We start from the raw sequence: 14,393 nt of genomic DNA, 5'->3' as shown, positions 1-14,393 counted from the left end.
GGGATCCCAGCAGACATGCGTCCACGCCGGGGCGGGGAGCGGGGGGGGACCCACAACCAGGCTCCTCGGGGACCACATGGACCACACAGGCACAGTGGCCAGGGATGCGGGGAGCAGTGCTATTTGCGCCTCAGCCCAGGGCAAGGACGTGCTCATCCAGGCAGACAGGCGCCCTCGCCGTCACGGCCCAGCAGGTCACTGAGCAGAGCTGAGTCACCGGATGCCACTTTCCACATGACCTGCCTCTGCCCCGGGCCACCGGTCCCAGCTCAAACCCGGGGGAGCCACAAGGCCCATAGCCCAAGAGATCCAGGGCACTGGCCAATCAGGAGGCAGGTCTGAGGAACCCCAAAACGCAAGAGCAGCTGGAGAGGGAGGCGTGGGTGTGGTGAAAGACACCTGCCACCGGGAACCAGGGCACCTCAGCCAGCAGAGGGCCTCGCTCAACGGGACACGTGGCCGATTACTCCTCCAGCACCACCCGGCACTTACGGAAGCCAGGCCCAGGTGCCGTTCCCCACTTTCCACGCTTACTGATTCATCTGAACCCCAAAGCAGGCGGCACTGAGGACGCAAGGACCAGTATCACCCCGTTACAGGTGAGCAGCCAGGGGCCAGAGAGCCAAGTGCCCCGCCCAAGCCCCCAGCTGCAGCTCCGGAGCACACGCCCCACAACCACCATGGCCCACCCACTTCCTCCAGTCCCCGGGGACTCTACCAGCCACAAGGCTGCAGAGCTCACAGCAGCCAGCGCTCTGCGCCCCAGAGCCCGGGCCCTCTCCTTCTGTAAATTTTCTTTAATTTTCTGTATATTATGACACTCTGACATCCTTAATAAAAACAAAACAAAACACCTTTCTGGCTGGAGAGAGACTGCTTTCTGCGGGCTTTGATGACCCTTTTCCCGAGCTGCTCTCTCTCCTGGTCACAGCCCATAGACCACCTCAGAAAAGGAAATAAACCCTTCCTTCCTCCTCTCCCTGTCCCCCCTCCACACCACCCAGATTTTAAGTGTCCCCTCTGATGGGAAGTGACATCTGCTCTTTCTGGTTGGCCATGCTCTCCGGGCAGCCAATGCTGTGGGAGGGCCTGGAATTTTGTAAAACCCCTCAGATTTAGTACGAAGGCTCGGGGTAACTGAGGTCTGCCTGCCGCACACTGAGACAGTCCCACAGATCAGGACCGCAAGGGCTGATCAGGAGATCTGGACGACAGCCCATCACAGCTCAGGACCGAGAGGAGATGGGGGCTTCTATGCTCCTGCAGCCGCGAGGCAGGACCCACTAGGCCCTGGGCCAGTGTCCTGAACCTGGCAGCATCGGAGACCCCTGGAAGGGGTGTGAAAACAAGGTTCCGCAGGTCTGGGATGGGACCCCAGGGATGCTGGTGCTGGCCAGAAAAGCCATCAAAACTGCCCGGTACACAAACCGTAAGAGGACCAATGAACACACAGAAAGTTGTTTGATCACGTGGGTCACCAAAGGGACCTGAGAGGCCATGGCTCCGGTCCCCCCAGGCACACCCTGCCCACCCAAACGAAGGCAAGTCCCTGCGGCACCCGCCATGGGAAAGCACTCAGGCAGGTCACGCAGCCAGAGCGGCAATGTGCTCTGCGGAATCATCCCAAGAAACAGCAGGAGAGCCTGAGGGCCGGGAATATGGCTCCCACACACACACCACTTTGGATGTCAGCATTACTTTGGGCTGGAGGCAAACAGAATCAGCAGGTGCAGAAAGAAGCCATCCAGAACTTCCCTATCTGACTAAAAACAGAAAATTCTGAAATGAGGACCACCATGCATCCCCTCTTCCGAGGAATTCTCATGGCCATGAGGACACCAGAGCCGGCACCACGTGGACCTGCGTGAACCTTCCTCTATGTATTCACCACCCCCCCGAAGTTTGCCCTCGGAAGCCCACAGCATCACTGCTCTTCGCTAAGATGCTACAGAGGCCCAAGTTCTCACCACCACTTGGAGTTACTCATCACTGAGGTTCCTCCCATGTGATGTGACCTGCACACAGTAGTAGTTTGTTTTTCTCTTGTTAATCTCTCTTTGTTAGTCTAACTTGCAGGGTCCTAGACAAGAACCTAGGAGGGTAGAGGGGAGAAGGCTTCCCTCCCTACAGCTTCAACATACAAGGAATGGCAAGGAGATTCCGATAATCTCCCCAGTGAAATAAAAAAAAATCCAAAGCAGTGATGCAAACAACATGACCTCATGGGAGATGCCTGATGTAAGCCGTACGTGTGAGATAACTACAGCTTACAACCGCAACAGCTGTTTACAAACTGTAGATGGAAACCCTAGAAACCCTGCCCCGGAGGCCAGGGTGCTCCCCACAGGGCTACAGACGCTTCTATTCTCAATGGCTCATCTGTAAATGTGCAGCTCACGTATGCGGCATGAAGCTTCTCTCCAGGAAGTGGTGGCGGTGTGGCCACCCAGGGCAGGAGAGCCGCTCCTCTCCTCCAGGAGCAGCCCAGACGGGACGCTGGAGCTAGGAACACCACAAAGCCCCAAGTGGGGGAGGTACAGGAGGAAAAGAGACCTCCCCCACGTGATAAGCACGTGAAGGAAAAGGGGAGCGGGGGCTGCAACGCACCCTTGTTCCCACCTGGTTCTGACTGAGGCAAGCACGAAGATGGGAGATTCTTTTACTTCGTTTATCTGAAATAAGGAATTACCACTGATCTGTTCAGGTGTGATAATGGCCTTGTAGGCGTGTTTATGTCTTTTTCTCTAAGAGCTCTTAAAAATACTTACTAAAGAATTCTTGAGGGAAATGCTGTTTGCTTCAAAATAACCCAGTACTGTGTGTGCTGAAAACAGAGGATGGGCACGTGGACTGTCTTATACCATCTTCGGCTTAGTACATCCTTAAAATTTTCCACTAATAAAACAAATCTCTTCGAAGTGCACAGGCACACCTGCAGCCTGCTCTGACCCGTGCCCGCGAGCACGTGGAAGCGGGCCTGGCGCCCACCCCTGAGGTCCGTCCTGCCCGCTCCCACCTCTCCTGACGGAGGCGCTGCTCCTCGCATCCACGTCCAGCTTCTGCACCAAGGCGCTGGGGTCTATCGTGGTCCCGGCAAACACACTGGCATTCATGAAGGCCCACTCCTGAAATGGAAACAGAGGAGACCTAAGACCTGCTTCAGAGTGGCTTCAGAGACCCCTCGGCGAGGGCCGGACCCCGGCTTTTCCAGAGCGGGAGCTGGAGAGGAGCCCGAGGCCACCCCAGCTCAGACCCCAGAGCTCTCAAGCCACATCCTTTCTGCAGCCTCAGTTCACCGCCCAGGCCTGGATCCTGGTTGCGGGACCTTTTGAGACCAGATGCAGGATCAGTAATGATTATGAATTACACCCTCAACACTCAGGAGCCCTTGTGAGAGGAACCAGGTTTCCCCCCAAACCTCCCGCCTTCCTACTGTCCCTCCCGTTTCACAGCCACTGTTCCATCTCAGCAGTCTCACTGTTTCCCAGCCCCATTCATCCCACATCAAGATTTCAAAATCCTCCAGGTCACCCTGCCCATCACACTGTGCTAACCCAGACCCCGGCTCCCAGGCCTGGCCAGCTCATTCGGGTCCAAGCTCCAGGACAGCGGCCTTGGAAGGGGCGTCAATAACACGGGGGCTTAGGCACAACCTCTGAGCAGACGCTGGCCGGGCAGCAAGCCACCCTGGCCCAGGGGCAGCTTCCAGGAAGCGGCGCCATGGCAGGCTGGAGGTGGTGTGAGCTGAAGGCTGCACTGGCTCAGGAGTGGCCAGACAGAATGGCAAAGCCACTAGTCCCTGTGAAGGCGGGTCAAAACGTCAGCTCCCTGAACTATGAGAGCAGCCTCCCAGCCACACACACGTATCCAGCGGTAAAGGGCAGAGATCTCTGTGGCCACGGGGGCTTAAGCACAGTCGGACCAGTAAGAGGCTTGTGCTGACCCAGGCTGCCAGGCTGAAAGATAAAGACAAGAAGAAACAGGAGCAGGGAGATGGGAGGCCGCGCACTGGCAGAGAGCGGACCCTGAGTCACACGGCAGCCCGGAGCCAGGCCAGTGAGCAAGTAACTACCAGGTACACAGCACCAAGCCCCCGCAGCGCCACCACGCGCTGCCTAAGACATCCGGTTTTCAACAACAGAGCGGGGCCTGTGCACAGAAACTGGGGAGCAAGACCTAGGCAACAGAAGCTACTTCTGAGGGGCCCCCGTGTTGGACTTGGCAACAGCCTCAGAGCGGCCACTGTAAATACGCTCAGGACTAAAAGAGACCCTGTCTAAAGAACTACAGCAAAGTATGACGACAACATCTCATCAAACAGAGAACATCAGTAAAGAGACAGAAAGCATTCAAAAACAGAAGCTTAAATATGCTACAAGGATATACCGCACAACACAGGGAATATAGCCAATGTTTTATAGTAACTATAAATGGAGGATAACCTGTAAAAATTGTGACTCACTATGTTGTACACCTGTAACTTATATAACATTGTACATCAACTGTACCTCAATTTTTTAAAAACAGAAAAAAATAAATAAAATTACAGCAATCAATTCAGTGTGGCATTGGCATAAGGATATACAAACAGATCAACAGAACATATTACAGTCCATAAATAGACCCACACATATATGGTCAATTGATTTTTGACAAAAGTTCCAAGATAATTTAATGGAGAACGCCAATAAATTATGTGGAAACAAAATGATATTTATATGGGGAAAAAATGATTCTCAACTCCTACTGCATACCATAACAAAATATATATATTTTTATAATATACTTTTTAATAATATATATATAAGTAAATAAAATTCTGGAGTAAAAAAGTACATTAATCAAAACGAAGAATTTCACTAGAGATTCAAAAGTAAATCTAAGCTGGCAGAGGAAAACAATCAGTGAATATGAAGAAAGACCAACAGAAATTGTACCATATGAAGAAAAGACGGAAAAAGAACAGAGCTTCACAGAAAAAAATGAATAGAAATAACCTTACACAACAGCCTTGCAGAAGAACAAATATAGCCTCAGAGCACCACTCAGCGTGCCAACCTATGTACATGTAACAGAAGCACCAGAAGAAGAGAGACAGAACAGGGCAGAAAAAGTATTCGAAGAAATTATGTCTGAACACTTGCCAAAGCTGATGGAAAACCCTAACCTATGCATCCAAACTCAATGAACTTCAAGTAGGATAAACAAACTCCAAACAGAACAAGCATAGAGATCTACACCAAGACACATCATAGTCAAAACGTTTAAAGGCAAAGAGAAAATCTTGAAAGCAGCAAAAAATGACTCATCACATACAAGGGAACCCCAATAAGATTAACAGCTGACTTCTCATGAGAAGCAATGGAGGCCAGAAGGCAGTGGGATAACATAAAAGTGGTGAAAGACTATAGTCAACCAAGAATTTTATATCCGGCGAAACTATCCTTCAAAGATGAAGGTAAAATAAAGACAGTCCCAGATAAACTAAAGCTGAGAGAATCTCTTGCTAGTAGACCTGCCTTATAAGAAATACTAATAAAGTTTTTTAGGCTGAAAGCAAATGATACCAGCTTGCATACATAACAATAACAGCACAACAAGGGGATAAGATGGAATAGAGTTAAACAGTAGTGAAGATTCCGTCTTTCACTTGAATTAAGATGTAAATACTGATGTACATCGTGAGCCCTGTGTCAACCAGCAAAGGTCATCCACTGACAAAGTCTCTCCATGACCAAACTCTGCTCAGACTCCCCTGAGCTTTTCAACTAAACCTTGACTTTTCACAACACCAAAAGCACAAGCAACAAGAGAAAACAAGATAAACCGGACCTCATCAAAATTAAAAACTTTGTGCTTCCAAGGACAATATCAAGAAAGTAAAAAGACAACCCATAGAAGTGAAAAAAACATTTGCAAACCATATATATCTGATAAGGGTTTACTATCTAGAATATATAAAGAACTCTGACAATCCAACAAAAAGACAATCAACATATTTTTTAAATGGGCAAAGGACTTGAATAGACATTTCTCCAAAGATATACAGTCAACAAGCCCATGAAAAAAATCCTCAACGTTATTCATTAGCCCTTTGGGAAATGCAAATCAAAACAATGAAATATCACCTCACATCCAGCAGGATGGCTATAATCAAAAAGACAGACGATAACAAGTGTTGGTGAGGATGTGGAGAAACTGGAACCCTCATTTACTGCTGGTGGGACTCTAAGATGGTGCAGCCATTGTGGAAAGTAATCTGGCAATTCCTCAAAAAGTTCAACATAGAGTTCCATACATCCTAGCAATTCCACTCATGCATCCACAGAAAACTCTGTACACAGCAGTATTATCATGACAGCCAAAAATTTGAAACAACCTAACTATCCAACTTATGAATGGATAAATAAAATGTGACATGGTCTGGTATACCCACACAATGGAATATTTTTCAGCCATGAAAAGAATAAAGACAACAAACAAAGGGATGCTACAAAAATAGTACTATAAGGATGAACTGCAAAAGCATGCCCAGTGAAAGAACCCTGACACAAAAGGCCACATATCGTATAATTCCATTTGTATGAAACATCCAGAAGAGGCATATATATACAGAAAGCAGAACGACTGATAATAAGTATGGGGTTTCCTTTTAGGGTGATGAAAATATTCTGAAATCTGTAGTGATGGTTGTGCAAATCTGTGAATATACTAAAAAAAAAAAAAATCCCATTAAATTGTACACTTTAAATGGGTGAGTTTTATGACATGAATTCTACCCCAATAAAGTTTTTATGAAAACCAGGGCACTGATGCCAGATCCTGGGTTCAAACAGCTCCTCCATCAGCAGCTGAATGTCCTTGGTAATTTATTTAAACTCTCAGCTTTTTCCTCATTTCAGCAAAATGAGGGTTGGGGCTGTTATGAAGAAGTAAAGTGCCTGGCACACAGCAAGTGCTTAACAAACATGGCTGCTCTCTTTAGCATTACTGATCCAAAGCCACAGTCCCCACAAACCAGCAAGATTTTGTCCACTGTCCGGGTGCTAGCCCCTTGGTTACAAACACCAGTAAATGCTTCCAGGAAGCTCCAGGGTCAGCACCTGGATAAACAAAACATGGTCTAACCAAACAGTGGAACACTGTTCCACCACAAAAAGGAATGAAGCACTGATATACATCATACAACCTGCATGAGCGCTGAAAACGCTATGCTAAGTGCAAGAAGCCAAACGCAAACGCCACAGCCTACACGCAAAGGCCACGACTCCATCCACAGGAAATGTACCGAACAGAGGCAGAAAGATCAGTGGTTGCTTAGGGCTAGGTAAGATAGGGGGACGGGGGGGACTGCTACAGGGTACAGGGTCTCTTCAGTTTGCTCTTCGTTTTTTTCGTTAATCCTGGGAATTCCCTTTCCTTTCCTCGGAGCACAGCTACGATGCACAGGAATTTCTGCCATTTTCGCGCAGCATTTCTACACGTGGGGATGGGAGGTTTCTGGTCCTCCCTCGCAGAACTCCAAACGCGGAGCAAGTCAACGCCTCCCAGGCCGTCGCGCACTTGAGCAGCCGAGCCTCGGGGCCCACGGAGGCCACGACACTTCGCGGACCAGGAAGGCCCGCTGGCCGCGCGGTAAACTCCGCCGAGTCCCAGGGCGGTCCTGGGGTCGCGGGGACCCTTCGGGGGCGACAGAGGGGCGCCCACAAAGCACGCGGGGCTGGAGCCGGCCCGGGACCCCCGAGGCCGCAAAGTGTGGAGCCCCGACCCCGGCCCGCGGCCCCCTTCCCCCACCCGCAGCCCTTCCCCACTCCCACGGCCCGCAGTGTCCCCAGCTTACCTTCCCCCCGACTCCGCCAGCCGAGGCCTGCAGAGAGGCCGCCTCCCGGGCGGGGGGCGTGGGGCCGGGCGCGGCCTCCCCCGTGGGCCTCACGGCAGCCTTGTGCACCCGGGACCGCAGGCCCCTCACTTTCCCCATGTCCGCGGCGGAGACCCACAACCGGCCGGAAGCCGAAGAGCACACGCGGCACAGGCTGCCGGAAGCTGGTCCTTCGCTCTGGCGGCCCGGTGGAAACAAGAACCGCTGCGGCTGGAGTCCGCCACCCTGCCCGCGCCGGCCGCGAAGCGCCAGAGAGGAGTATGGCGGGGCCGCAGAGGGCCGGGGCTGCGGTGTGGGGGCGGGGTCGCGCTCCTCGTCCCGCCTTTGGCTCCGCCCCGCCTTCCGGGGCAGGTGTGGCTAATTGCTGGAATCACGCAGCCTCCCTGTGATCTGGCGAATGATGGTTACAGCGCTGGAGGAGATCAAGTTTGTTGAAATACACGAGTGCGTTTGCTTGTGCCTGTCAAAAACGCCCTGCGGGGAGGAAGCGAATCGGAGGACTGGGGAACCCCTAAAGGAAACCCCATACTTATTAAAACACCTCAGAGGCATCAGGCCAGGATTTATAGGGGCGACTTCACAGAACGGATCTGGGCTGGGGCCAGAGAGAAATGTCCCTGGAAGAAACCCCAGCAGCCAGCTCTCAGACTCGGCACCCCGACTCTGTCAGTGGCCCTGCTATCACCACTGCCTGCCCAGGGCCAGGTTGGGTGTCTGACCAGCGCCTGCCAGACCAGCTTCCTTTGGCTAGAACCTGTTTCCTGGCTGTGACCCAGACTAGTGGAACTTCTGGGGAGGCTTTCTGGAGCATGGAGAAGGCCAAGCCCACTACCCACTCGTGTCCCCACTCATCTGGTGGCACCTACAACTTCCTGAAGGGGTGTCACGAGTCATTCTCTGGTTCCGCCAGACCTAAGGAGAACACAGAGGTAATGACTGCCGGGTACACGTGCTGCCAGGGTGCATGCAGCCAAAGGCCTGCAGGGCGGCCTCCATTTCAGGGTTTGCTTCTTGCATTTTCTGTACAGCCCATGCTTTCTCGATAGAAGGAAAGGAACGTCCAACTGCTGCAAGATCGATGTTATGAGTTTTTTAAATCCTGCGGCCCGTTCCCTCTCTTTCCCTTCATCCCTCTGCGTGACCAGGCCACACCCTGCTACCCTGACACTTTCATGTACAGCCCCGACCTCCCTCTGGGTCTCCACCTGAAATTGAGGGAATCTTAAAGTGGAATTCTTGGTTCCCATCCCAACCTGCCCCCACTACCCGGGCAGTATAGTCCCCTTCAGAAGAAATGGCACGGGCACTCACACAGCCGCCCAAGCCCCAAACCGAGGCGTCACCTTGGCTAGCGTCCCCTCTCCCTGTCACATCCAACCCAAGAGCCCCTTTATCACTCCCTCCAAATTCCAGCCCCACCTGGGCTCCTGCCCTGACCTCCTCACTGGAGGCCCTTACCTCCCCAGAGGGGCCACGGCCATGATCGCCCTGGAAAGGCTACCCCTGGCTTTGGCCTCCAGGGGAGGACCCCTCCCTCAGCCGCTCTGTCCTTCCCAGCGCTCAGCCGTGTCTCCTCTGTCCCATGTGCCGTCCACCTCCCTGCGGGACCTCGCGGCCTTGGTGGTCTCTGGACAGGCCACGCCCCCCGTGCTGGAGGCGCGAGTTAATTCTTCTGTCGCGGGAGGGCGCCCGCGGCCCGCGTGGGTTTCTCTGGAGGAGCTGGGGCGCCGCGGGCGCAGGCGCGGGCGTGCTGGGGATGCCAGCGCGGGCCCTTCCCCGGACCCCGAGCGCTTTCATCCTCCGCAGGGGGCGGACCTCCTTGCGGGTCCGGTGGTCCCAGGAAGTCGTGGAAGGATGGCTTCCGGGAGAGCCTCGGGGTAAACACCCGGCCGCCCGTACCAGTCCACCCGGCCCTTCGGGGCCCTCCGCAAGGACTTCCGGATTGACGCCCCCGCTCTCTGCTCTCGGGTTTCCCAAACCCCACCAGGCTGCGCGTTAGAGCGCACGGCACCTGCGAACAGCGGGGCTGCAGACCGCCGGTTCTGACCCGCTGCTCCTCCCAGCGCCCGCGGCTCCTTGCGGCGTGGGCGCCGCCCTGGCCAGTGACCGGGCTGGGACGTGGAGCCCCAGGGCCCACTGCATCCCAGCCCTGACTAACCCTGGGCCAATGCCCTGACCCCACGCATCTCCATGTGCCCACTGTCAGGACCTCCTTCCTGGGGTGGTCCTGGGGCTGCACCAGCCTCCCGCGTACAGCGCCCAGCCCGGTGAACCTGGCCCCGGATAAACCTTCCTTAGCTCTCCTCAGCCCCAGGAAGGCGTCCTATCGGCCCCCTCCCTGGCCACACTCCTCTCCCCTCAGCCCCTGCCAGGCCTGAGTCTAGGTCTCGGGAGCCCCCGGGGCCTCTCCCCGGAGAGGAGGCCCGGTTCACGCGCCCCCAGCGAGCTGGCCAGGCTTGGAGATGACTTGGGCAAGGTAGGAGCCTCAGTTACCCCATCTCTACACTGGGTTGCCGCAGGGGTTCTTTGAGGGCTGTCAGGTAAAGCACCAGGAAGCCCCTGCGGGCAGCCGGTGCTCAGATTCCAGTGGCAGCAAGTCGGTAGGGAAGCAAACCCGGCAGTCTGGCGGCTCAGGGGCGGCCCGTCGGGGTGTCAGCGTCAGCACCAGGCAGGGTGCCCCGCGGCAGGCGGAGGTTCGGCGCGCGGGCCTTGGGGCGTGTGAGCCGGGCAGGGGCAAAGAAAAGTCCTCAATGTGAGGACCTTCCTGCCCCGCCCTGCTGCCCCGGGACGATGGGGGTGGAGGGGGGTCCCCACCCTCTGCGCTTCTGCGGGCGCGCCCCGAGGACCCCTAAGGAAGCGGCTCCGGGAAGGAGGCTCCAGACTCCAGGGCGTGCGGCTGGGACCTGCCCCAGCCTCGCGGTCGAGTGGACTCCGTCCACCGGCTACGGATTGGGAGAATGAGGCCGGCGTTGGGGTTAAAAATGATCGGTTTGGGTCTCTGCGGGGCCGTTTGTCGTCTGAGCATCCCCCAAACAGGAGGAATTTCTGGGAATCGGGCACGCGTGCCTCCCGCTTGGCTCTGGGACAGCGCGGCCCGGGCCCAACCTGTGCGCCTCTGCGCGCGGCGACCACGGGGTTAGCGGGTCCCGCCCGTCTGCGCCTAGCAATGCGACAGGAAGGTCTGGTGCAAACTATTTGGGGTTGTGCAGTTGCCGTACTGGGAAACTCTTGGGGTAAAATAATGCGTCCTCAGTGTGGTCGCGGGGGAGGGGGGGCGATCGGGAGGAAGTGGTGAGGGAGGGGCGAGAGGATGAGGCTGGGCAGGAGGTTACCCGGGTCGCGATTTCCACTTGACTCCGCGGGCTAAGAGACGCGGTGGCCCTGGCCCGTGGCACTCCGGGGAGCCCCGCAGCCTGGCGCCCTCCTTCCAGCTCTGTTCCTTTTCCTCCTTTTAGCCCTCCCCCATCTAGAGAGAGAGCCAGCTGATGGGGGTGGGTCCGTAGGTTTTTGGTTTGTGGTCTCATTAACTTGATTTACAGTAACACCCTTTTCTGATTACAAAATTAATACGTGGCTATCATAGACAATTTGGAAAATATAGAAATCTAGTTCTGAAGTTAAAATCCCTTTAATCCCGTTGCCCAGAGATGTCCCCGCAGTGCACAGTGTCCACACCCCTCGAGCCTCTCTTTTTTCCCTCCCTGGGCGGTGCAGCCTTTGTAACTAGGAAGTTTGATCGTTGCTAAAATGCGGAAAGGATTAGGTCTCCCTGACACCCACGCAGCACACAGTCCAGGGTCAGCCAGCTTGCAGCTCAGCTCTGACAGCTCGGCCCCACCTCCTACCCATGTGACCTTCAGTGGGTCGCTCCCTGCTGGACGGTGCCACGCCCAGATTAGGGCAATGTTCCTCCCCAGCTCCACCTCGGCTTCACCCCAAGCTTAGCCAGCCTCTGGGTGCCCTGCTCTCCACTCCTGACCCCCTGCCCTGCCCCCGCTTCGGCAGCCTTGCTGGGCTGGCCTGGCACTTGGCCCTGACCCCTGCCCCACCTCCGTGTTCCCAGGTTCTGCTGAGAGCTTCCTGTACTTCATCTCAGCATCCTGAGAGGCAGACCCCCACCCTCACTTTACAGGTAGAAGAAGGCGCCTTCCAGGAACCAGCCTAAGGCCTTGCAGCCACCTGCCTGGCTTGTGCTTGGCCTGTACCCCAGCTCTCCCGAGCTCAGCCACTGCCTGCCTGCCCTCCTCCTTTGTGTGCCAGCAGCAAGGCTGACCCATGGGGCCCCGCGCTGGAGACGAGCTGCTAGTTCTTGGAGAAAGACAACACGACCTAAGCGGGAGAAGGAAGACAGAAGACCGTCCCCCCAACCACAGGGGCTTCCCCGGTGAAGGAGGGCAAGACCTTTCTGGAGAGGCCCCTCTGGGCGGAGAGGCCCCTCCGGGCAGAGAGGCTGCCTCTGGGCTGGGACCCAGAACCAGACAGGAGGGAGGAAGAAGGGGGAGGAGAGCAGGTGTGCAGAGGGGGGCCCCTGGCCCCAGCCGGGATGCCTGCAAGAGTGCCGGGGGCCCAGGTGGGTCAGGCACTGCAACGCCTGCCTCCGGGGGTTCAGTGGGGACTGGGGAGCCAGTGAGGTGCTTCAGCGGAGGAGGAGTCTTGAAATGACAGGAAAGGCCAAGAGAGAAAGTTTCCAAGACAGAAATGACCTTTGGGGTCTGCTTCAGCGCTGGGTGGTCTTGGGCTCTGTTCCAGCCTCTGACGTCCTCCTCTCCTTCCTCCCCAGTGCCTAGTGCCTTCCCGTGCAGGCCAGCGTGGCGTGGGACGCAGGGTCCCATCTGGGCTTGTCCCCCCACTGATGACCTGCCACCAGAGTGTGTTAAACAGACACCGGGGCCCACCCCGAGCTCCGATCCAGCGGGCTGGACGTGGACCAGTGGATCTGCGCTCCCAAGAAGCGCCCAAGTGCACTCCCTCCTCCCGCTCCCATCGCCACTGTCCTCACTCCCAGAGAGCCCCAACCCACAGGCTGGCCCTCCATCTGTGTTTAAATGCAGTTGCTCATCGAAGGCAGGATGGGCTGTGGCTGTCACAGCACAGGTCGCACAGCAGCCAAGCTGAAGACAGGTGCTATCTGCTCTTCTCAAGAAAGCTTGCCTCTCCCCGTCCCCAGCAGAGCCGTCGCACTTCCTCTGTGCCAGGCGCTGTTCTGTGTTCGTGTGACACACCTGGTGACAGAGCGCCGTGGTCGTCATTCTCATTGGTGGACGAGGGGACTGGCTGCAAGTCTGAGGCCACACACCCAGGCCTTTGCCCTTCACCTCTGCACGACTGATGTGCCACCTTGCGTGTAAAGTGCCACCCTGGGGCCAGAGGAAGGGACAGCTCCTTACCAGTTAGGGACACAGCAGGGATGAGGGGCCCAGGGGCCAACAGCCTTTAGGTGGGACCCTTCAGGGTGGGAAATGTGTGGGTGGGCAAGGAGGGCTTCAGGGCCAAGCGTGCGGGTAGGACAACACAGGCGAACTCAGGGATGAGGCAGGTAATTAGGTTTCGCTAAAGCTTGCGGTCCCCGGTGCGGGAGGATCACAAAAGCACGTGGGCTTTTGTGGACCTTCCCAGGGATCCTGTCAGCGGGGCGGGTGAGAAGGAGTTTCTCAGACATTGCTCTGAAATCTCACCCTGCCTAAAACCCACCGTCTCCTGGGGTGGGCGGGGCCCTTGCTCCCACCCCCCACCCCCCAGGAAGGGCTCAGATGCCATGCTTTCCTCTGCATCCTTCTTACTTCATGCTCTCAACTTGCGGAAGCCAGGCTGGAATTGGCACCACATTGCTGGGAGGGAACGGGGAGAGAATCCAATTCCTATTACGTGGAAAGAGACCAATGCAGAAAAGATAGATTGTTCCCCCAGGTTGAAAAGTTAGAAGGTAGAAGCAGAAAACTTAAAGGGAAGAATTTCTCTGTAAATCCACATATAGACCCTCCCCTACAAAAAAAAAAAATGTCTGTAATTGTATCAAAAGCTCCATGAGCGCTGGGACCACATCTCATTTTTCTTTGTATGATTTACATCTTTGCACCTATTGGGCACCTGCTGTGTGCCAGGCCCATTGCGGGATCCTTTCACGTGTCCTCATTTATCCTCCCAACTGGGCAGGGGAGCAGATTGTGGGAAACTAAGGCCCAGAGGAAAGACAAGACCAAGGGTCCTGAGTTGCCACCATTACTAGTGGGCCCAGCTGTTAGACCCCAAGTGCAAGTGCTGTCTCTAGCCTCAGACTCCACTCCCCCAGCCAGGCCCCTGGGGCATGAGGAGCTTAGACAGAGCCTCTGGGAACTGGGCCACTCAATCCGCGGTTGGAAGGTGCCAACTTGCTTTGACAAAGGCAGCCCAGACTTCCTGTGGATGTGCGTCCTCAAGTGGCGTTGGTGCAAAACACAAATTGAACAGGAAATAGCAATATGACAAGTACCAGGAAGGAGAGGAATGACCCTGGGGACTGGGTTAGGATTAGGTG

The 14,393-nt window shown here is 55.3% G+C and overlaps 1 protein-coding gene across 2 annotated transcripts in view; it reads right to left on the bottom strand.

Moving 5' to 3' along the window:
• SLX9 (SLX9 ribosome biogenesis factor) overlaps positions 1-8,093 on the bottom strand; it is a 28,592-nt gene extending 20,499 nt beyond the window's left edge. For both annotated transcript variants that reach the window (XM_024758335.1, XM_024758336.1), the window contains exons 1-2: positions 7,841-8,093; positions 3,017-3,125 (exon numbers count right to left, since the gene is read on the bottom strand). In XM_024758335.1, the coding sequence (XP_024614103.1) occupies positions 3,017-3,125; positions 7,841-7,978 (247 nt within the window). In that variant the 5' untranslated portion in view covers positions 7,979-8,093. The remainder of the gene's footprint in view (positions 1-3,016; positions 3,126-7,840) is intronic.
• Between the last annotated feature and the right edge of the window lie 6,300 nt (positions 8,094-14,393).

This window comes from Neophocaena asiaeorientalis, unplaced genomic scaffold, assembly GCF_003031525.2.
Source record: "Neophocaena asiaeorientalis asiaeorientalis breed wild unplaced genomic scaffold, Neophocaena_asiaeorientalis_V1.1 scaffold45, whole genome shotgun sequence".
Taxonomy (NCBI): Eukaryota; Metazoa; Chordata; class Mammalia; order Artiodactyla; family Phocoenidae; genus Neophocaena; species Neophocaena asiaeorientalis.
The sequence above is the reverse complement of the archived record's forward strand: the minus strand, read 5'-3'. Positions and strand labels throughout refer to the sequence as shown.